The sequence below is a fragment of the Lissotriton helveticus genome, chromosome 2_1 (assembly GCF_964261635.1).
Source record: "Lissotriton helveticus chromosome 2_1, aLisHel1.1, whole genome shotgun sequence".
Lineage (NCBI taxonomy): Eukaryota > Metazoa > Chordata > Amphibia > Caudata > Salamandridae > Lissotriton > Lissotriton helveticus.
The window spans coordinates 1,227,032,764-1,227,057,021 of record NC_136059.1 but is presented as its reverse complement, the minus strand read 5'-3'; the positions used below and the strand labels follow the sequence as shown (position 1 = coordinate 1,227,057,021).

General features: G+C 48.7%; 1 protein-coding gene across 5 annotated transcripts in view; it reads left to right on the top strand.

The window, feature by feature from the left end:
• FAM13A (family with sequence similarity 13 member A) overlaps window positions 1–24,258 on the top strand; it is a 906,414-nt gene that overhangs the window by 556,143 nt on the left and 326,013 nt on the right. For 2 of the 5 annotated variants that reach the window (XM_078676113.1, XM_078676112.1), the window contains exon 1: window positions 6,895–7,617. The exons of the other annotated variants lie outside the window; for them this stretch is intronic. In XM_078676113.1, the coding sequence (XP_078532239.1) occupies window positions 7,589–7,617 (29 nt within the window). In that variant the 5' untranslated portion in view covers window positions 6,895–7,588. Of the gene's footprint in view, window positions 1–6,894; window positions 7,618–24,258 lie in introns of those variants that run through there. 5 annotated transcript variants of the gene reach the window in all.

Genomic DNA, 24,258 nt, shown 5'->3' with positions numbered 1-24,258 from the left:
CACCCAGTAGTTAAACAATAAGCCCATATATTTCAAATCTCACCACAGTGACATACAATTAAGCACACTATTGCACAGAATACAAAGACATTCAATGTTTACCTTGCTCTAATTATTATTATTTTTTACACCACATAGTGTCTCCGACTCAGCGACTCCGAGTGTGGCACTGCAGAGAGTAAGGAACAGAAGTGGCCAGTCACTGTATGGCTTCATAATAAAGCCATGCAGTGATTGGCCATTGTTCCGTAGACCTGATTATCCCCACCTCAGCGCTGCATCTTGTGCAGGCCTAATTGTGTGACCGAAGCCAATCTAGATGTTGCTCTCTTATTGTTGTGCTTACCAAAATAACATGAGACCAGCACCAGGATTGGCTTGGTCAGAATAACTCAGCGCTCATCAGGAGTCCCGTGTGCTGCAGGTGTGATCCTCCGCCTTACTAAATTGCGCAGGTGGTGAGAGGCTCAGAGGCCTCTAATGCGCCTGTCAGGCTGGTCACTAAGAGGCAGCCAGCCAACCTGACATGCGCACTGAGTGTGTGTTGCCACAACCCAGGTGAGTAGCACCAGTGCCTGCTGACATCTCTTATAAGCCCCACCCTGGCCCGCACGCTCTACCTCACTCATCCTGCTGCTGCCTGAGCTGCAGCTGAAAAAAAGCAATGCAGCCCGAAAAAAATATATAAATGTATATTTAGTTGCATGGTGGAAGCTAAGTGGGGGCACTATGAGGGCTTGAGGGGTCAACTCCCCGGTGTTCCAATTTAGCTGCTGCCGCTGGTGGAAGTACTTGAAGAAAGGATGAGTGTTGTGCCCTCCCTACTCACCCTGTACTTAAAGGCATGATTCTTGAGGAGCTAGTCTGTACACAAATAGGAATTATCGCAGTGAAAGTGGACTTCGTAGCAGCTGCCAGGATGTCCTCCAGAAGAGCTTAATAAGTAAGTAATTTGCTGAAATTCTAGCACTGGGCAGTAGTGTAGAGCATCAGCCTTCTCAGTAGATAAGTGCCTTCTGTATCCTCGGCTGAGACAGTTGTGCAGGTCGGCATCTGCAAGGGTTATGTTTCATCCATTTCTGCCTAGACCTAGGAGTTCTATATGGCCATTGAGACATTTTCTGGGTCAGATTCATCTGCTCCCCTTGGTCAGAGAACCCATGATCTCTTGGGACCCTAACCTCTTCCTTAGACATTGACCCATTGGCCTCAGAGAATTGTAGCCTTCCTCGTGACAGTGGCCATAAGATTGTCCGGGTGCATACGTAAGCTGGCAAGTGTTTTGCACTTCAGAACCATTTATGGTACTTCATCAGGACAAAGTGGTTATGAGGACATGTACCATTTTGTTTCAAAAGTTGCATTTCAACAAGGAGTACCATGTGTTTAAATGTTCTTTGCATGTCTCTATTATTGCTTTGCTCCAACGCCTGCACGCACGACTTTTAGGTCCTTCACTTTAAACTTGAGAACTTTGGTTCTACCATTTGTGACATGTGGAAGCAGTAATGCCCCCTCGTGGTAGCTAAAGCTAGCATTGCCAGATGCATTATGCCATGCATGCACCCATTGCTACTCTGTACAGGAAGTCCATCTTCTGTTGTAGCGGTCTCCACCAGGACGAAAACTGGTGGTGGTGGTGACAAGTGTTTACTTCTATGAGATGGAAGGTAGACAGCCAGTTGGGTTGACCCACTGCCTACATTATGCTCACATGACTTCTTTCCAGAATGCCGGTAATTTGAGCAGGGAGATCTGTGCAACCTGTTTGCCTATGCTGTCTGATAGTGCCTTTTCCATCCTCCTTTGTCATTCTGAAATGCTGTGAAGTCTCCTCACAAAAATTAAAGTGGGAAAGACTCTTGAGTAAGGAAAAGTTACCTTTTATGGTGAGTTGGTTACTTTGTTGTTATTCAAACAATCAAAAAGTAAATTTGGCTAGGACACATATTCATTCGTACAAGGAATGGTGTTTACCATTTATGACAATTGTATGCATGTATACGTAAGAGCTCTCAATTACAAGTTTTAGAAGTAGATTCTGGTTTTGGTAGTAAGGGGCAGTGTACTTTGAGCACAAAGCTTAAGTTACCTGTAGATCCTCAAATAGGCACCGTTGTTATTAATACCAAATATACTGCTGACATTTCTGTTCCTGATGGTGAGTGAACAAATTAAAGACAAACACGTTTAAAGACCAGGACTGTTGCTCAGCTCGTGCAAAAAAAATCCAATTTTGGCCTGTTATGACTTTCTCAGCTCTCACTTTCCTTTGCCTCGCACTTTATTTATTTGCCGCCTACACAGCCGCTCCCTCTATTGAATTGTCTGTCTCTACCTGTAGCTCTCCCACACGGTGTGTTGGCACGTCTCAATTGCGAGTAGAGTGGCATACAGGCGTCAGTGATAAACAAAGGCCTTCCCGGAACTAGAAAATGTGCTGCTCCGTGGGAATGGCAGTGAAAAGTTATTTAACCCCTCCCATGCTGGTGACGAACCCCAGCCTTGGGGGGATGCTGACGTCACAACGGGAAGTGACGTGACGAAAGGTGGCTTACGCTATCAGACTCATTGACTCCCCTCGCTCACCCCTTAGATGAGATTGCATCAGAGAAGCCAGCGCGTGAGCAAAGTTCCTAAATGGGCTCCGATCTCGCCCCAGAGAGGCCAAAGAGTGAATGTGTGGCTCCATTTGCTCGAGTTATCGAGCTCCTGGTAAAATAAGTGGGGGGACGCCGTCCACCCGCCTGATACTCCGACTCGAGCCCTGGTTATATATCTGGATGAATGGACAAAAGCAGCAAAATACCAGTAGGATGCGCACCATGCTAAGCACAGATTTTTAGCTTGTGTTTTAAGCCTCGCCATTAATTACATCGCCACGCCCCGTTGAGAGACGCCCTAGTTTTTTTCATCCCACTTAAAGCCATGTATGTGTGGATGCTGCAGAAAGATGCGGCCTGTGAGACCATGTAAGGACACGAGTTCTTTTTACTATACAATATGTGTAAATAGGGACACCACTTGCTCTACCGTACTAGAGACTCAAGTTGCTGCAGTCTGATTTTACATTTAGGATTTGTGCCAGGCTGTGGCTGCGCAGCTCGTAATTGCCGAAATTGAATTCCACCAAATTGGGTATGCAGTTTGACACTATTTTTTAACTTTGAAATTCTTTTGGACACATTTTGATATGTGCCCTGTCAAAGGACTTTGCTCCTGGGCATGCCTGGGTTAGTTGTATGTTAACTGTTTGTTCAGGGATCTATTTGGTCAAGAGTTTCTGAACATTTTTTAAATGCTGAGAAGTTGGATTTCATATTCCTGCACCGCCTTTCAAATGTCAGGTAAATACTTATGGCTGCAAGCACTGTGTGGCATAAAGTTTGTGTGTTTTGGCACAAGACTCCGCAATAACACGAAAAAGAGATGGCAATCAGAGTGTTGTTTTGCAGGCATTGCAGTCGTTGTCCTTGCCGGTCCGTGGTCATTAGCAGCCTCTTGCAGTTGCTATCTTTGTCTCCTCAAGGCCCCGAATTCCAGATCAAGTGGAAACTTTGACTGAGAGCCTTGCAAGCCCTCCTTCCTCTGTTTCGTTCTCTGTTTCACTTCCATTTTAAGGATTATGGGGGCCAAAAGCAAGACCTATTTTGGGGCCCTATCTGCAGAACAGCTTTCAATTGATTGGTCCGTTTTCAACTAATTCAAGTCCCCATGATGCCAAACAGTATTGAATTGCATGTAAAAAATTTCAGTAATGCGGCCACACAGAAACAGCCAAAAGCTCAAGCTGTCCCGCATCCACCAGACAAACAGTACCAAAGGAAAGCTATAACACGCACTGATTATGATTAAGTCCTTTCTTTTTGGATCTAGATTTTATTTTCTTGAAATGGAAATATTCTACGTGGAATTCAGTGTTTTAACAAACCTGTTCTATTGTAGCAAAGACCGGGTAAAGGGAGACTTGGTGGAAGCTTAAAATTAATTAATCTGCACGTGGCACTTGAAATTGAATCTTTAATCGCCGGGTTTTTGTAATTGCAAATAAAGCCCCCTTCACAGTTGGCGTTCTTGCGCAACTGAGAACATCAGAGCTCTGCTTTGAACATTTTCACCATTCTATCAGGTGAAATCTGATAACTTTAGATAACTTTCTGCTTAATTCTTTCTCTGCCTCTGCTCGCCTCTCCACTATCTATGCACATACTTCTCTGACTAGACTGTGACCCCTAGCACTGCTGAGAAAGATAAATAGGAGGAGACAAGAAGACAGAGAGATAAAGAAAATATTCCAGTGAGATAGGTGGAATAGACAGAGAAGGGGTGAAGACTGGTATAACGGAGACGAATAGGTGATGCACGGGAGATTGAATGTAAAGAGCGAAAGATGAGGTAGCCAAAAAGAAAGATACAGAGAGGTAGGAAGAGGCCGATAGAGAATGGAGGCAAGATGCTAAGAAGGTAGAGAGACATGGTGGAGACGTGTGGCGCAGCAACCAGGGTGGCTGACTCCGGAGCTCATGGTTCAATCCCTGGCACTGGCGGCAGCTCAGCTCAGCCCCATCTGACTCTGGGCAATAGTTCACTTAATCTACCCGACTGCCCCCAGCGCCTTGAGACCCTTAAGGGGGAGTAGTTTGCGCTTTACAAATAGCGGATTTAGATTTTAGATTTAGACGTGCATTGTGTTTATAGATGGGTATACGAAAATTTAAAAAGAAAGAGAGAGGAGGGATAGTCAGAGGTGTGAGGCTGACCGAAATGAATTAGAGCAGTGAGTTAGGTAGTAGTATAGTAAAGAATGATGAGGCATAGAGGGATGAGAGAAAGACAGGTGAGTTAAAGAGAGATGAAGTTGAAGGAGAGGTTAGATAGATGAAGAAAGATACATGCAGTTGAGATAAAAATGGCATTTGGGTGCAGAGAAGGATCGGGTAGAGAGCAGGAGTAGAGCATTTTAAATATAGTAGACAGTAGAGACCAAGACATGTGGTTGATACATAGAGATGTAGAGGTAGGTAGAGAAAGGCCGAGAGGGGTATGGTAGATGAGGCAAGGTGAATTAAGGAGAGAGGCATGCAACAGACAGATACTTGAGGCAGAGAAACAGAGGCACATGATGATAGAGGTGATCTAGAGGTTGTCGGAGAGACGGAGGTTGAAAAGGACAAGAGTCCGAGGGAATGGCAGAGGAGATTTAGCGATTGGCAAGGTAGATGGGGAGATGAGCTACAACAAGATAGGAAAAGAGCAAGAGGGAAATTAGCTAGAGAAGGGGAGGTTGAAAGAGGGTGAGGCAGGAAGAAGCGGCATGTTAGATACGGGAGGCAAGACTAAATAGGATGGAAGTAGAAGTAGAGAGATGTAAAGAGCAGTGCACTAGGTAGGCAGAAAGAGATGATGGAATGAGAGATAAGTGAGATATTGAAAGAGGTAAATAGAAAGAGAGTAAGCAGTGATATAAGGATAGGCGGAGAAACAGATTTAGTGGTGGAGGCCGGTAAAGAGAAGGAATAAGGTTAAGCTATAGAAAGAGATGGAAGAAAGACTCTAGGCCCTACTCAGAAAGGTAAATTTGTTCACAAACATAAGTTTCCATCCAAATGTAAAAATGTTTACTCCTGTCAGGAACTCAAAAAGAGATTTCTGGTAGACGTAGTCCATTTATGTGTGTGGAGATCTTCACTATGAGTGTGAAGGTTTCCGCTTCTGTAAATTCCACTCCATTAGCTGGAAATGGGCGTTGCAGAGTGTGGTTAACGTTGGAACTTTGTGAACGTCCACAAAAACTTTTTAGTGTTTTTGGGATTCACAAAATCCTCTCATTCCTCTTTCCACTCTGGTAACTGTTGTATTGTTACTCAATCAATGCCTGGTTTAAAGCCTTTTCCAGGGTGGGAAGGGGAATGGATCACCCCCAGATTTGGTGGGTAATCCTATTCACCTGGCACCGTGTCACCTTGTTCCTGTCAGGAAAACTTCCACAGGGAGAAAAGGACCCTGCTGGTAAAGTCACATGCCCTTGCTGAGAGTAAGTTTGGAAACCTTCACTTGGCACAGCTTGCCAGGTTTATTGTTGGGAGTGTTTGTGAATACCATAAAGTCAGAAAGTATGTGTTGGCACAGGCAGAGAGTTCTGTAATTTTCCAGCTTTATTGTTGAATAGATCTTACTGGGAGATGTACTTCAATTAGTAGTTTTGTAAATTAAAAGCCGCATGCTTTGCCGTTCGGTCCTTTAGAAGCGCACTGCTTTTCTTTTCATAGTTTGTTAGTCTGTTTATTGTACTTTGTAATACTTACATTTTAGATGTCAGCATATTCCAAAGTCAATAAATAGGCCTTACATACCATCGTAAGTTAAATTCATCTGTTCTTAGAAGTAGTAGTTACCGACTTCAGTATAAGGTATTGACTTTGTTTTGTATACGCTGAACCACCTGAAATTACCTTTCCGAGTGCCTAGAGGTGCATGACTTTGCTGTTCTGAGCACATTTGCACTTATCTTTGTCATCCCAAGTGCTAACAAGCATTGGCAAATCCATTAGGTCTCCGCAATCTGAGAGTTATAGGCGTTGGCAATTTTTATGTGTTTATTTATATTAATAAAAACACTCCCAGAGCCGTTCACAAATGCATTTACATTGCCAACGCCTATAGCTCTCGAATTGCCGAGACCTATTGGCTTTTGCCAGTGCTTGTTTCCTAGGCCGGCATGTTTTCCACTGGTTCGTGTATACTATTGTACCTTATTTGAACCATGCTTCATAGGGCACAGTTGTGCACGCAAGAAAACAAAGGTGTGAAACTGCCAGGCTGAGCGCGCGCACGGTGTTTTTCCCACATAGCAGCGCCGAACCACGTGCCTGCCTCGACCTGCTCTGAAGGGTTAATGGAGCTGTTATTTGCAGGGCAGCAGCAGTGAAAAGCGCTCCCCCGGGGCAGCTACGTGCCCGAGAGGATGCCGCGCGCTCTGCATGGTGGCTGCGCTGCGGGCACGAGGGGACACAAGATAACATCGCTGGATTGTAATATGCAGGGCGTGTGCTTTCAATCGGCATGTTGGTGAAAGGGTAACAGCATAAATATGTATTTGGGGCGGGAAGGAGAGGGTGGGGTATTCCTGAAGGAGCGGTGACTCCCAGCTGCCTTGTTTTCCTCACTGTCAACTCGATTTGCTTCCTGGATTCTTGGGTTCGCCACAGGCCCTGTCGTGTGTTCCGATTGGCTGTCGCTCCTGATAGGCATCCGCCGCCGCTTATGAGCGAGGACTGAGACGCGTGGCCGTGGAGGGGGCGGGAGCGTGTGGTGCCTCTCGCGTCTCTGACAGGCTGGCGGCTGCCAGCGGCGGGGTGAAGGAGGCCAGGCTTGCTGCGGCTGCTGCATGGGGAGCTGCTCACACTGCGCGAGGAGGCGAGGAGCTGCACAGCTGGTCTGGGACTTTGCTGTTCTCGGTCCTTGTTCTACATTCTGCATTGATTCCCCACGGAGCCTCTAGTCTGGGGTTTCTCGTGAACATTTGAGGTGCTCTGGGAGTCTCTTCGGGAGACAGAAGCGTCTTCTGCTATTCCTGTGAGCTCTTGGTATGGCTTGTGAAATCATGGCTCTGCAAAGGTACACATGGAATTCAATTTTGATTTTTAATTTAATTCAATTACGTCTTTCGTAACATGGTTTTGCATTGCTGTCTAACCGATTCTTTCTTTCCGTGCAGCTTCCAGACCACAATCCTGTAATATTGTGACTGTGCTCGCGAAGATTTTAAAAGTCCTTATTGCACGCATTCAAGTTATCATAGCTCAGTAATGGGAAGGAAATGTTACTGGCTCTGGCCCCCAATGCAGAATTACTGACTTACGCAATCGCACAATTCAAAATATGTACTTTATAAAAGCCATAAGACTTTTATTAAGTATTTTCACTCATACCGAGTTTCAAATGCGTGTTGCACGTATCGCGGCTTTATAGAACACATAGATTTTTACCGCTTGCGTGAAACCTCCCAACGTGACGTATGAGTCCGAGGTGTAATATTCCCCCTCCTCCACGGTATGATATATGTTGTACTTTAATGTCCTTTGTCCTGTTCCACTTTATGCCTCCCTGATCAACAACTTTGTACAGACCGATTGTAGCGTGAAACCGAAGTGCTATGATTTTGGTGTGCTACACGAGAGAACGTTTAATAACCTATATTTACATAAAAAAGAAGTACATACATCATTGCACCTTCTCATAAGGGAAATAGAAAAAAAGTATTTTAAAAATGTATGCGAAAAACAACTGGAATGACCCCGTATCCGTTTGATGTGGTATTGTCAAAAGGTTGTGCATGTAGGTTCAAAACCTTGTCACAGGCACCCTTGTAGGAAAAGGCACCCCTCTTGAAAGCTTTAGGTGCATCAGTGGTTTGGTAAGGTGGTTTGCAGAGCAGCAGGGCCATCTGGTCTCGATGCAACCCGTTTAGGTACTTGAGGGTTTAAACACTATTCAAATATGGAACCAGAATAAGTTGCACCCATTCTCTTGCCTTCCACAGCACCACTTATTGTGCCACCCCATAACTCTCTCAGCTCTTCCCATCCCCGTGGTGGTCACAGGCCTGCAGTCGCTCAGTTCCATGCGTGGCTTTTAGGATGTATGTACTTGATTTTGTTATGCCAATGCCTCAGTGACGAGTTTTATATCTTCTTTCAGCCCTGGGCCTCCATTGCACGTATATATTTGAGGTATTTAAGTACCACTGTATCTTTACTCCCATTATTTGCTCCCTTGGCACATATCTGCCTTTGCACCCAATAATCATTCATCATGGTAGGCAGATCTGAAGACGCCATTTCACGGCATCCAGTATCACTTGGATTAGTTACCATTCTCAGGACTTCAGGAATTGACCTGGCCAGCGTTGGAGCCTATGAATTCACACATGTCCATTCACAAATAGCCTCTTTTTGAATGGTGAAGGATGGAACACCTCTGCAGGCACACCATCATGGCTTTTCCATATTGGGGCCAGAGCTATAAAGGAGGATGTTGGCATCTTAAGTTGCAAGAAGATTTTGGATGCATTGTCATTGATTGTTAATGCTAATTAACACTAGTTTAGGACACATTCTGCTGCTAGTGTGGTACCACTGCACCTTGAGCATGTCAGATTACTGAGCTGTGAAGTTTTTGTTGTTGTGGGTGAAGGAGCACAGCATTACGGAATTTGTTTTATTTTTCCTAAAGTATGTACTGCTGCCCATTGCCTGACAAGTCAGGTACGCGGGTGTTAAGTATCTGATGGAAGAAAATGCTGCTGGGTGCCTTAATAGGCAATTAATTGCGTATTCGGTCTGAGCTGGGCTTACACGATATGTGTACTGTTGAAAGGCGGTATGTGATAGATAGATCTTTGTGGGTAGGGCTCCTGGATGTTGACGCCAAACTACATGTCATGTTGTTGCTGTGTTGTCTGTAGAGGGCTTTGTGTAATGCACTCTCTTCAATAAAGTGGAAGGTGCAGATGACTTAGATAAATGTTTTGATGATCGCCCTTGCACCAATGAATATACAGAAGCAACCAGTAGCAAGGTGGAGTTCGTCTCTGTACTTGAATCCGTGTGTCAACAGCTGGAGAGGAGCAGGAAGTCTTACGTTGCACCGTGTCCTCAGGAGCCAGTGCTCCAACCCTTGGCTTTATTTGAACAACATAGTGCATTGTGAGATTTCTAATTTTGCCTCATGTCAATTGAGCGAATTGAGCAGAAATACCAGATTACAGTGGTTTGTTACAGGAAAATCTAGGTCTGCTGTATAATATTTCTAGTTACTGAAAGCCGCCAGATAACCGTAGTAGGAGGGACATGCAGCATTTTCCCCTGGCTCAGTGTAGGAATGAATTAATGGATTCAGTTACTCATAGTTTTCACAGTTGATGTATGTTTTAAAGGCCGTGCGTTTAGCTAATTAATTTGTTTCAGAGATCTTGTGCAAGCTGTGCGTCAGAGACTCGAATACCTCTTGCTGTTTTACACCTCTAAACCTTGCTAAAATTAGTAAGTCAATCCAGTGATCACGGTTCTAGTTTCACTTCCTGAAACAGCCTCCAGTTGTGTGGTGCGATAGTTGGATGTCGTCACCGTTAAATATTGCATGACATCAAGCACACACCAGGATCACCTTCTGTTTGACATTCTTTACCTCTTCTAATAGAATCCCTTGTTGATGAAGTTAGTATTTTCTCTTTTATATTGGTTCTAGAACCTTTTAGGTAATTCTCTTCAATTTAGACAGTTGCAAACTGCTGTTCTGTTTAAAAGTATTTCATTTAACATCCACCCATCTCGCCGACTAACATCGCTTTTGCAGACTGCAGGACTAGCCCCTTCGAAACTTTACCTTCCGTTCATGTCATTTGGACTTTCTGCTCGTTTGAAGTATGTATGCCAACAGTTTATCCAAAAGTTTGAGTTATAGAACGGGAATTGTATCTTCTCAGCCCCTGGCAGTGGGATCTGTAAGCTGTATGGATGTTAAAAGAAGCACCATAAACAAGCATTGGCAAATCCAGTATCCTATTCAGGAGCTATTGGCTGTGACAATGTTTTTTGCCTTGTTGCACACTAGCGTGGCTGTTTATCATGGCTAAAAGTTAGTAGCGTGGAGTGTCCTGGAGTTGAATGCGGGTAGTAGAGTGTCGTAGACTGGATTTGTTAGAGTAGAGTGTTGTAGATTGGAGTAGGGGGAGTAGAGTGTCTTAGATGGGAGTAGAGCTCCGTAGTTCAGTGGCAGAGTGTGTCATGAAGGGCAGTGTCGTGAAGGGGTGTGGAGGAGGAGGATAGGCTGGAAATAAATGAAGTAGGTTGGAGGGGATTGAGATAATGGGGTGAATTGGAGTAGATAGGGATGGATTGGACTAGATGGGGTGTGTTGGAGTGATATGATTGGGGTGGGTTGGATTGGAATAGAGTGGGGTGAATTAGGGTAGAGTGGGGTGGATTAGACTGGACTGGGTGAGGTGGATTGGAGTGGGGTGGATTGGACTGGAGTGGAGTTGGCAGCAATGGGGTGAATTGGGATGGGGTGGATAAGAGTGTGGTGGGCTGGTTGGATTGGATTGAGTGGGGTGGACTGAACTTTAATGAGGGTATTGAATTGGGGTAGAGTGGGATGGATTGGACTGTAGTGGAGTGGGTTGGATTGAAATGGAGTGGGGGTGGGTTGAATTGGAGTGGATTGGATTGTGGTGCATTGGATTGGAGTGGGGTGGATTGTATTGAGGGTGGATTGGCTTGGAGTTTAGTATATTGGAGTGAGGTTGATTTGATTGGAGTGGGGTGGATTACGTGGGGGATTAGATTGGGGTGAACTAGATTGGGGTGGACGGATTGAATTGAGGTGGTTTGGAATGGGGTAGATTGAATTGATTTGGATTGGATTAAAGTGGGTGGTTTGGATTGGGGTGAGGTGGATTGGGTTGGAGTGGTGTGGACTGGAGTGGAGCAAATATTTGGATTGGAGTGGGGAGGATTGGTTTGGATTGGAGTGGGGTGGATTGTTTTGGATTGGAGTGGGGTGGATTGTGGTGGATTAAAGTGGGGTGGTTTGGGGAAAGAGTGGGGTGGATTGGATTGGCGGGGTTTGATTGGATTGGGGTGGAGTGAATTTGTGTGGGTTGGCTTGGATTGTGGTGTAGTGGATTGTGTAGGATTGGAGTGAGGAGAATTGTGATGAGTGGGTGGATTGAATTTGAGTGGAGCTGTTTGTTTTGGATGGGAGTGGGGCCAATTGTTTTGGATAAGAGTGAGATAGACCATAGTGGGATGGATTGGAGTGAAACCGATTGGAGTGGGCCGATTGTATTGGAGTGGAGCGGTTTAGAGAGGGGCAGATTGGAGTGGGATAGATTGGAGTAGGCAGATTGTTTTGCATTGGAGTGGGGCAGATTATTTTCCATGAGAGCGGGCAGATTGTTTTGGATGGGAGTGTGGCGGGCTGTTTTGCATTGGAGTGTGGCGGGCTGTTTTGCATTGGAGTGTGGCGGGCTGTTTTGCATTGGAGTGTGGCGGGCTGTTTTGCATTGGAGTGTGGCGGGCTGTTTTGCATTGGAGTGTGGCGGGCTGTTTTGCATTGGAGTGTGGCGGGCTGTTTTGCATTGGAGTGTGGCGGGCTGTTTTGCATTGGAGTGTGGCGGGCTGTTTTGCATTGGAGTGTGGCGGGCTGTTTTGCATTGGAGTGTGGCGGGCTGTATTGCATTGGAGTGTGGCGGGCTGTATTGCATTGGAGTGTGGCGGGCTGTTTTGCATTGGAGAGTGGCGGGCTGTTTTGCATTGGAGTGTGGCGGGCTGTTTTTTTTTTTTTTTTTCTTTTTCAAAAACCTTTATTGCACTTTCACATTTTACACAGCTAAAGGCCTACAACTCTGGGGGCCGGCCGCATCTGTATTAAAGCAGGTATAAATCAACAGGAGAGTGTCACCTATCGGCAGCTAAGTTTGGTGGTTGTTTAAGGTGTAACGTAGTGAAGGTGTAGAAGTCGCAGCAGCATGCCGATCTAGTTCAGTTCGGTTTTTGTTTTTATAACATTAAACAACATAACAGTGAAGAAAACCACATTTAGGTCGTCAGTGAACTAATTAGCTAACACCAACTGTGTCTGGTAGTGCACCCGTTGAGGCTTGCGGTGCCAGTATTCCTATAAACGGCCGAGGCCGCGATGTGCATGTCTGCGTGCGGTCAGGTGTGCCTGGGCCTATTGGGGCAGAGCACTGTCTGTCTCAACCACTTCCTGCCCGCCGATTCTCAATCCCACCCTCCCTGCCCGTGGCCCCTCACTCCCCGCTCCCATGTCTAGGTTCTCTCAGTCATCTTCCTCGTCGTCATCTGATGTTAGTGTGTCGTCCTCCGGCAAGAGTTCGCAGATCTCCCCCCTGTATACATTCCATGGGGCCCATATCTTGTTCCATTTCCTTGGACAAGCCCGGCTTGCACACACTGCCCTTTCTGTAATCATCACCCTGTCCATATTATTACACCATTGCGTTTTTGTTGACACTTCTGCCGCTCCCCATTTTTGCGCTATATCACGTTTCGCGATTATCATGCCTAGGGTAGCCCATTGCTGTCCGTGTCTGGACAAATCGTTGGGTCCCCATACATTTAGTAAACATTTTCGTGGCTCCGGGACCAATGAGGTCCCCACCGTCTGCGATATCGTGCGCATTATTCGCCTCCAGTGTTCGTGAATGCTTTGGCAATCCCATATCGTGTGGAAGAACGTGCCCTCTTCACCACATCCACGGAGGCAGTACGGGTGCTGAGCACGGTGTATGAGGTGTAGCGTCGTTCTAGTATAGTACACCCTGTGGAGAATTTTCAATTGTACCAGTCGGAATTTAACAGAGATGCCGATCTCCTTTGACGCCAGTGCCGCATTCCATTCATTCTCGTCCATAGCTTCCACGTCTCCTTCCCATTTGGCCTTCAGTGTGTGTGTGGGGTCAGGCAAGTTATTAAGTAACTTGCGGTAGACGAGGGACGTCGCCCGTTCTGGCATGAAGTCCGTAAGGAGGCGATCCTCAAGTGGAGAAGCCTCTGGGACCTCCGTCTCGGGGGGGGGGGATGGCCGTAAGCAGTGCGTGCCTAATCTGGACATACCGGAACAATTCTCGAGTCCCCAGTTTGTATTGCTCCCTCAGCTGCTCAAAGGGGACCACCGTGCCTCTTTCCCATAAGTCTCCCACCGTAGATATCCCTATGGTATCCCAGTGTGAGAAACCCTTGCTATTTTGCAGTCCTCCCAGTGCCCGAGAGTCCCACAGCGAGGTGAGTTTGGTCATCCTTCCTTTCCAGCCCAGGGCTGTCTGCGCCGTGTGCCACAGCGTTGCGGTAAGTTTCGTGGGGCCCACCAGTTTGCGTACTTTTCGTTGGTCGTATAGAGGGGCTATTAAAGTATCGGTGCCTAACTGCGCCCTGTCTGCTTGGAATGGCGGGTCGTTCTGGGGAGCATGTAGCCACTGATTTACGGGCTTCAACTGCGCCGCCCAGTAATACAGTTTCAAATTAGGCAATGCGATCCCTCCGTCATACCAACCCCTATGCATTTCGACCTGTGCTATGCGTGACGGACGTTTACTCCATAGAAGACCAGCCACCAACGCCAATACTTTCCTGAAGTATCCTGGTCCCACCAGGTACGGAGTATTTTCTAGAATGTATAAGAAACGGGGCAGTGACATCATCTTATAGAGGGCTGCTTTACCCAGCATTGTCAGAGGCAGCCCTGCCCAATACGTAAGGTCCTGTTTAAGCCGCTCCAAGGGTGGCGTCAAATTCTTCCGGGCAAATTCTAACTGATCCATTGTGACATGGACTCCCAAATATTTAAAGGAGGAGCCGGCTACCTTCAAGGGGCAGTCTGCGTTCAACGCCGGAATTGGGCCCCTCAAGACGAACAGTTCCAATTTAGTCCAATTCAATGTGTAACCCGAGACTTTCCCAAGGTCATCACAAAGGGCCAATAGAGCTGGAACACTACACTCCGGATCTGTCAGGTACACCAGCATATCGTCCGCATATAGTGAGAGGCGGTCTTCCCACCCATCTGCCCATGATATTCCCTTCAGCAATGGGGTAGACCGTATCACGTTCGCTAACGGTTCCAAGGCGATTGCGAAGAGCAACGGCGATAGAGGGCAGCCTTGTCGGGTGCCTCGCTTCAACGGGAATGTTCGCGAAATGTGGCCATTTACTACCACATGTGCCATTGGCTTGGCATAGAGCAGCGTGACCCATGCTATGAACCTGGGTCCGAAACCCATACGTGTCAGGACCTCGAAGAGGTAATTCCATTCCACCAAATCGAAAGCCATCTTCGCATCGAGCGCCAGTATGACCGCCGGTTCGGGGATCGATTCCGCTCTTGCCAGCACGCCGTGCACTCTGCGTAAATTCATTGCCGTGTTTCTATGCGGCATGAACCCGGATTGATCGGGATGTATAAGGTCAGGCAGGTGTGCCATCATCCGGGTAGCCAGTAGTTTGGCCAATATTTTAACTTCTGCGTTAAGCAGAGAGATAGGGCGGTAGGAAGTGCACTCCTCTGGTGGCTTCCCCGGTTTAGGGACTGCGACGATAGTCGCCACTCTTTGGTCATGGGGAAGTTCGCCCATCCCCAAGCAGTCCGTATACATAGCAAGTAAGTATTCGCTCAGTCTCTCCGACGTGGCTTGGTACCATCCTATCAGGATGCCGTTCGGCCCAAGCGCTTTTCCGGGCTTTAACGCTCGTATTGCCCCTGTATTTCTTCCGTAGTTATATCGGCTTCCAATCCCGCCGACCTCTCCAGCTGTAATGTTTGTGTTTGGATAGAGTCCAGTGCCGCCCTGGCCGCGTCAGCAGATACTTCCCTTTCTGGTGTATACACCTCCTCGAAGTAATCTGCAAGAGTCTCCACTATTAATTCGGGGCTTGTGTGAACCATCCCTAATCTGTCTTTTACTCTTTGGATACCTCTGGAGCTCCCTCCCTTTTTATCTAGCCAGGCCAGCATCTTACCTGCCTTGTCTCCTACATCGTAAATTCTGTGTTGCGTGTCAGTAAGTTGTCCCCTCACCTGATGACGTAAATGTTCCGTGTACAGTTGTTGTTAGATGTGTAGGGCATGGGAAGTGTCAGGCCCAGGGTGTGTTTCGTGCGCTACCGTTGCTTCCCCCAGCGCCAGTTCCAGACTAGCTAGGTCAGCCGCTTTTTCTCTTTTGTGCCCCGTGATCGAAACTATGGCCTGGCCCCCAAGCACTGTCTTGTATGCCTCCCACAAAGTCGCTGCGGAGGGCACCGACTTGGCATTCTCCGCAAAGTAGTGCGCCGTCGTCGTCTTGAGTGCCTTCCTGACCTTGGGTACCTTAAGAAATGCAGCCTGTATGGGATAAATTTGTCTATGTGACTTTTCTTGGGTGGAAATCGTCAGGGAGACCGGTGAATGGTCCGATATGCCTCTAGGGTGGATGTCTACGGTGTCTACGTGTTGCATGCCATCCCCCAATGCCAGGAAATAGTCAATCCTCGATAAACTGTTGTGTACAGTGGAATAGAAGGTGTACTGCTTTTCTTGAGGGTGCGCATGCCGCTACACATCCACCAGACCCATAGCGGTTAGGAATCGTTGAAAGCGGGAGGGACCTCCCATCGGGGTCACCACTGGGAATTTGTCCAGTAGGGTGTCTATTGTGGCGTTGAAGTCTCCCCCCATTTTAACATCTCCCTCTGGTATTGTTAAAAGAAAATCACCTAGTGCCGGCAACATGACTGAGTGGAGCGCCGGGGGGATGTATACTGAAACCACATTAATGAGTCGCCCCTCCCACTGTCCCTGCAGTGCTGCAAAACATCTCTGTCCGTCAACCTTTGTGCCTATTGGTATGAATTGTGAGGATTTCCTGAGTAGAATGCCGGTTCCCCTGGACCTTGAGGTGAATTCGGAATGTACTACCATTTTATAACCTCTCCTGTCTAGGGCCTTGGTTGCCCCCCCCATTAGGTGTGTCTCCTGGAGGAGTGCTAAGGTTGGCCCTTGTCTTTTCAATGCAGTAAGCACCAGGCCACGCTTTACCTTATCTCCCAGCCCTCTTACGTTCCAAGTCAGCATGCGGAGTGGCGCGCCCCGCTTCCTCGGCTCCTAACCCTCTACGCTACGTGCTGTGCAATCGGCCATTGATCATCTTGAGGTGAAATGTATAAGTGTCCGCCCTTCTCCGCCAGTCAAACAGTGTAAATAGCCATTCGCACATGGTGACCCAGTGTGTGGTATTATCAGGTTTTTGAGTGCGTGCCTGTCGCTCCTTTCGGCCCAGGTACCCGGGGTCCTCCTGTCTCTCAAGCAACTCAACGGTGAAGCATTATGTCCAGACCTTACTTGTGGATTTCTAACAACTACTAAACACCCTCACCCCTCTTCCCCCCCTCCCTGCCTCCCTGCTTAACGGACCTTCAACTGCCCGCCTCCCCAACTGAGCAGAGCGCTTGACCCTTCCCAAAACCAGAGTACTTGCGTGTCGGGGGAGAGCGTCTCCCCAGGCAGGCGGCATCCCTGCGCTCTTCCGGGCAACCCAGTCCAGCGGCCAACCGCGACTGCTATGCAGATAGTACAATTAGGGAATGTCAGCGTGCATCATCGCCCCGGGTGGTCCGGTTTATTCTCCTCCGTCGGTTGCAGGTAGTTCCAGTATCGGTGACCTTCCTGCGCCCCCTCCGCCCGATGTCTGCGATCCGGTCCGGCTGCCGTCCCGGTGTCCGTGGTTCGTTCTGTGCGTCCTGCGTGGATGTCCTGCTGTGCGCCACCCCTCGAGCCAGTCCCTTGCGGCATCGGGGGTGTCGAAGAACCAGACGTTTTTGTCAGCGACTACCCGAAGTCGGGCTGGAAACAGCATTGAGTAGGGCAGTTCTTTTTCTCGCAGTGTCTTCTTAACCTCAAGAAACGTTCTTCTTCTCCGTGACACTTCCGCCGTGTAATCCGGGAAAAAGGACACCCTGGAGTTCTGAATTTGGATGGCCGGCGCCACTCTAGCTGCTTGCAAAATGGCATCCCGGTCCCGATAGTTGAAGAGTCTTGCTAAAATTGGCCTCGGTGGGGCCCCCGGCTTCGGCTGGCCTCCTGGTACTCTGTGGGCCCTTTCCACAGAGAAGAAGTGAGAGAGTCCTTTTGGATTAAGCTGTTTTTTGATCAGGTCCTCCACGTAGAGGTCCATGGCTCCTGTGGCTTCCGACTCCGGCACTCCCAGAATTCGGACGTTGTTCCGCCGGGAGCGCCCTTCCTGATCGTCCAGCTTCTCTCTAAGCGATTTATTGTCAGCCTGCATTTTTTCCATTTGGAGTTGTAGCTCAGACTCATCTTCCACTAAGGATTTAGTAAAAACCTCGACTTGTTTCACCCTTTCTTTCATCTTTTGTAGGTCTGCGCGAATAAGGGTGACTTCCGTCGCTGTTGGCTCCACCGTCGCCTGCACTTGAGCCAGGGCGCTGAGCACATCCTCCAGCGTTGCTTTCTTTGTTCCGTCGCTCTCTGTCGTTTTCCCCACAGACTTGCGTTGCTCCGACAGAGGGGGAGTCTGCTTTTCATAGGCGAATTTATCAAGCTTGGCTTGCGTGGAGTTGTGCTTCGGCCCTCTTCCCGCCATGGCTATGACCTAGAAGTCCTCCCGCCACAGCCCGGGCGCCGTACTGTTGTCCGGGTCTCGCGCACCCCCTCTGAAGTGGTGGGTGCCGTGCGCAGGACCACTCGTGCTCTCGTGGATTCGACCGGTGCAGCTGCGGCCAACTTGTGTCCTAAGTAGGGCCCCTCGAGTGGATCCCCTTACCGGGGCGGTTACGTCTCTGTGCGGTATATGCGCCGTAGTGCACCAAGCCCACTCTTCAGCGAAGTCTGTGGAGCACTAGGTCTGCTGGCTAAAGGAGCATATGTGAAGGTCCCCTTCCGCTGCGCCCATGGAGGTGCCCACTCAAGCAGATGTGAGGGCCATCCGGTAAGGTCTGTAAACACGGTATTCCGCTCCTCCTCTGTGGGTACTATTTGGCCTGCCCTACGAGGTATCCTGCGGTATCGCTCGTACTCACTGCGTGTGCCAGCTAGTGCGATGTACGTTGCGCCCAGTCTATGGCGCGCATGCCCTCTGTCTAGGCAGGCAGTGTGGGGTTTGCTCCAAGCGCCCGGCCCCCACGCCCTACAATCGTCCGCTCTGACCCCCGCGGTGCCACCAATGCAGGTGTCTGGCGTGTGACTCCGAAGGGTATGCTGCCCGGGATGTCGCCGTCTTGCAAAATGGCGGCGCCGTCTCTTGTGTCGCAACGTCCGCTACTGCGCCCCCTCGCCGTCTCCCGCAGTGTTGTGCCGCAGCCCGACCTCTATCAGAGCTCGCTGGCAGTCCGCGAGGCACCCCAGGGTTTCCGTGGATGTTCCCCGATCTTTCTCCGCACGCGGGTCACTTCCGGTATCCGGTGCCCGTCGAGGCCGCACTTCCGCCCGGGCACCACTGCTGCCACAGTCCGCTGCTTGCCGGAGGGTACCAGGCCCCGTCAATCGCGCCTTCTCCGCGTTGGTTTCGGATGCGTCGCTGCTCCCAAATTGCTCCTCCGGTTGCCGCTTGGTCACCAGTCCCGGGCCACTTCCTCCGAGCAAAATTTTTTAACGGATGTGTGGACGGATAGTTGCGGGATGCCACCTTACTCCGGGAGCCTCTCTAGGTTGCCGCCGCCGTCATCGGCTGCTAGCCACGCCCCCCCGTGGCGGGCTGTTTTGCATTGGAGTGTGGCGGGCTGTTTTGCATTGGAGTATGGCGGGCTGTTTTGCATTGGAGTGTGGCGGGCTGTTTTGCATTGGAGTGTGGCGGGCTGTTTTGCATTGGAGTGTGGCGGGCTGTTTTGCATTGGAGTGTGGCGGGCTGTTTTGCATTGGAGTGTGGCGGGCTGTTTTGCATTGGAGTAGAGCAGATTGTTTTGCATTGGAGTGTGGCGGGCTGTTTTGCATTGGAGTGTGGCGGGCTGTTTTGCATTGGAGTGTGGCGGGCTGTTTTGCATTGGAGTGTGGCGGGCTGTTTTGCATTGGAGTGTGGCGGGCTGTTTTGCATTGGAGTGTGGCGGGCTGTTTTGCATTGGAGTGTGGCGGGCTGTTTTGCATTGGAGTGTGGCGGGCTGTTTTGCATTGGAGTAGAGCAGATTGTTTTGCATTGAAGTGGAGCAGATTGTTTTGCATTGGAGTGGAGCAGATTGTTTTGCATTGGAGTGGAGCAGATTGTTGTGCATTGGAGTGGGGCAGATTGTTGTGCATTGGAGTGGGGCAGATTGTTGTGCATTGGAGTGGGGCAGATTGTTGTGCATTGGAGTGGGGCAGATTGTTGTGCATTGGAGTGGGGCAGATTGTTGTGCATTGGAGTGGGGCAGATTGTTGTGCATTGGAGTGGGGCAGATTGTTGTGCATTGGAGTGGGGCAGATTGTTTTGCATTGGAGTGGGGCAGATTGTTTTGCATTGGAGTGGGGCAGATTGTTTTGCATTGGAGTGGGGCAGATTGTTTTGCATTGGAGTGGGGCAGATTGTTTTGCATTGGAGTGGGGCAGATTGTTTTGCATTGGAGTGGGGCTGATTGTTTAGCATTGGGGTTAGGCCGATTGTTTAGCATTGGGGTTAGGCCGATTGTTTTGGAATGGAGGGGGGCAGATTGTTTTGGATTAGAGTGGGATGGACTGGAGTGGGGCAGATTGGAGTGAGGCGAATTAGAGTGGGCAGATTGTATTGGAGTGGATCGGTTTAGAGTGGGGCAGATTGTTTTGAATTGGAAGGGGGCAGATTGTTTTGAATTGGAAGGGGGCAGATTGAAGTGGGACAGATTGTTTTGGATTGGAGTAGGGCAGATTGTTTTGGATTGGAGTGGGGCAGATTGTTTTGGATTGGAGTGGGGCAGATTGTTTTGGATTGGAGTGGGGCAGATTGTTTTGGATTGGAGTGGGGCAGATTGTTTTGGATTGGAGTGGGGCAGATTGTTTTGGATTGGAGTGGGGCAGATTGTTTTGGATTGGAGTGGGGCAGATTGTTTTGGATTGGAGTGGGGCAGATTGTTTTGGATTGGAGTGGGGCAGATTGTTTTGGATTGGAGTGGGGCAGATTGTTTTGGATTGGAGTGGGGCAGATTGTTTTGGATTGGAGTGGGGCAGATTGTTTTGGATTGGAGTGGGGCAGATTGTTTTGGATTGGAGTGGGGCAGATTGTTTTGGATTGGAGTGGGGCAGATTGTTTTGGATTGGAGTGGGGCAGATTGTTTTGGATTGGAGTGGGGCAGATTGTTTTGGATTGGAGTGGGGCAGATTGTTTTGGATTGGAGTGGGGCAGATTGTTTTGGATTGGAGTGGGGCAGATTGTTTTGGATTGGAGTGGGGCAGATTGTTTTGGATTGGAGTGGGGCAGATTGTTTAGGATTGGAGTGGGGCAGGTTGTTTAGGATTGGAGTGGGGCAGGTTGTTTAGGATTGGAGTGGGGCAGGTTGTTTTGGAGTGGGGCAGGTTGTTTTGGAGTGGGGCAGGTTGTTTTGGATTGGAGTGGGGCAGGTTGTTTTGGATTGGAGTGGGGCAGGTTGTTTTGGATTGGAGTGGGGCAGGTTGTTTTGGATTGGAATGGGGACAGATTGGAGTGGGGCAAATTGTTTTGGATTGGAGTGGGGCAGATTGTTTTGGATTGGAGTGGGGCAGATTGTTTTGGATTGGAGTGGGGCAGATTGTTTTGGATTGGAGTGGGGCAGATTGTTTTGGATTGGAGTGGGGCAGATTGTTTTGGATTGGAGTGGGGCAGATTGTTTTGGATTGGAGTGGGGCAGATTGTTTTGGATTAGAGTGGGATGGACTGGATTGGGCAGATTGTATTGGAGTGGAGCGGTTTAGAGTGGGGTGGATTGGAGTGGACAGATTGTTTTGATTTGGAGTGGGGCAAATTGTTTTGGACTGGAATAGGGCAGATGGTTTTGGACTGGAGTGGGGCAGGATTTTTTAGACTGGAGTGGGTAGATTGTTTTGGATTGAAGTGAAACAGATTGGCGTGCTGTGGATTTGAGTAGGCAGATAGTTTTGGGATTGGAGTGGGGAAGATTGGAGTAGGCTTGATTGGGAGGGTTGTAGTTGAATTGGATTGGGTGAGTGGTAATGATTGGGGTGGTTTGGATTGAATTGAGTGGTGTGGATTGGTATAGGTTGAGGTGAGGTGGGGTTGATTAGTTCAGAGTTGAGCGGGGACGCATTGGTTTGGGGTGTACTGCACAATAATGTATTAAAGCCTCTTCAGAATTTACACATATGAAACAAACAATGTCACTTGCAATATTTAGAACAACAGTATCTCAAGCGAGCGAGGGCATGCTCTGGCAGGCTCAAACCTAATACAGACAGCAGTTTTGGAACAAGATGTGTGGGTGTTTGTTTTAATGTAGTTCCTCTACATACTCTATGATTATATACTCCATGATGACGCTATAACTATGATGGAAACATTGTTGCGCGTTAGTATCTGCCAGCCTGGATGTGTGGATTGGAACAAATGAGAACATGTTACCAAAAGTGAACAACTTACTCGCACACCTTGTAGTATCTCGGGGTCTGTTTTGAATAAACAAATGCATGAAAGTCTGTATCGCATCTCTGTGCACTGTATCTGCCAGCTGCTCAGTGTTCCTGGTGGAGTGTGCATACAGAGTGCAGAAGAGGTGAGTTTGGATGGTGGGTGGGGTTGTTAATCTGAAGGAGACACGGTTAGACTTCCTGTGGTTGTTCACAGGAAGCTCATTCAGTAGGCTGTTTAACTTCGTTAGAATTGTGCCTTGTTAAGGAGCCATGGATCAGATTGTGGTAGCAAGGGCCTAGGGTGACTCAAGGTTGGCAGTATGTTTCTTCTAATGTATTCCGACCTTTCACTTTGAGTCTGGCTGACCGCATTAAAGAGAAATGTGGCATACTTAGAGACCTGATGTCAGACCTTGGTTCTGATTCACAAAGCTTTGTGTGGAGCGGCAAGCTACTCCAGGAAATTGAGTATTACGTTCTGCCTATTTACAGGGCGATCTTAGGTAATTGAATTGACGGGAGTGGCATGGAATTCCAGGCCCTCCTAACACTGTTAACCTTTTTAAGTTTCAAGTTACACAAAGGTGATCACAGGACTAGATGTATGGGAAGAGTTATCTGATCTTCACTCACTGTGTGTCTCCCCCCCCGTCCTACCATGCCTATTTCTAGGCTGTTCTAGTTCTGGCCTTGACTTAAAAAAATAAAATCTGGTCACCTTGCTTCACAGTGATATCTCGGATCTCAAACTGCCTGGTGATGGCTCCAGTGTTTGCCCAGACTCAAGTTGGAAGGTGTCTCATCAACAAGACGGACATTTTCCACGAAGTTGTCTGTACTACTGAACTCTCCACAGATGTGTTGCCCTCGTAGGATCTCCAAGATGACACAGGAGAGTTTGCTGTTTCCAGCGAATTATTGCTTTTCTCACACAATTCACTATTCTTTCTCAACTTCCAAAAACATAACAACAAAGCTTCATCAAGTTAGTCCTGTGCAGATGCTTGAATGTCTGTTTGACATAACACCATCAGCCCCACCTTTGCAAGGGAATTGGCGTTGCACACCTATTACATAATATTCCTGTTCAGCTTGATGTTACACCTTAGTTTATTATCCCTATGAGGTTGACATGCTAGCACCATCAAGCAAAACACGGCTGAAGGCCAACACATCCTCCGTGCAATTTACCACTGCAAAATCCACAACTTTAAAACCTAATTCATCCACTTGTTTATATTGGTGGAGTTGACTTGTGCTGGTCCAGGAGGGTCATGCCAGCCGAGGTCCAGGGTATTTTCCCTGGTACCACTTTGGGAATGGTCACATGGAGAGAGTTGGTGTAGTTTAAACCAGGAGTTCCTGATTGTCCTCAGAAAAACACTTTTGCTCTCTAGAGCGACGAAGGGTAGTATGTGTTCAAGAGACACTGAGAGAGCAATGTACCGCCCACTACCCGCAACGGTACATAGAGAGTCCTTTTGAGGTCTCGCCTAAGCAGCGCGCATGCGATGCATAGGAGGGCCTTTAGCCGTTGTTCTGCTTATTTTTAAGCACATACTTGTGGTAGTGGCGGCATCCACCTTGCGGGAGCGAGCAGGGGCGCGCATGCTAATTGACAAGATATGTCTCTCGCACCGCTGCTGCTCGCTCCCGCAAGGCGCATGGCAGCACAAGCGCTTGTCCCTTACGCTTGTTTTAACTTTCATGCGTGCAATTGGTCCTTTTTAGGGCTCGCCTGGCGTTGGAGCGCGAAGCGCTCCCGCCAGCGAGTTCTATAGTCACCGTGTTCACTGGCAAGGGAGTCTAGGGCTGTGCACGAGCCGCTACTGGCCTGTGAACGGGCCGACTCAGCTCTGTGGACGCGCACGTCTCCGGAAGACGTGCTGCGCCCGAGCCGCCTCCCGCTTGTTTTCATATGCGCTCTCCTACAATCTTAATATCAGCTGTAACATTATCATACCACGTCTGTTTAGCATACCTATAGCTGCGTTAGCAATGCTGCCGTTGAACACCTAGTCTAGACAGTTCTCGCATTTCAAGCTAGCTCCCTCCCCGCCGGTGTAGGGGGTGACGCCACGTCACCAGGCTCGACTCAGGCTAGTCCGTCGTCCATGGCTATGGTGTGGCATCTGTGCGGGCGCCGCTGATGGCGGCGGGCGGGCGTGCGCCTCTGTG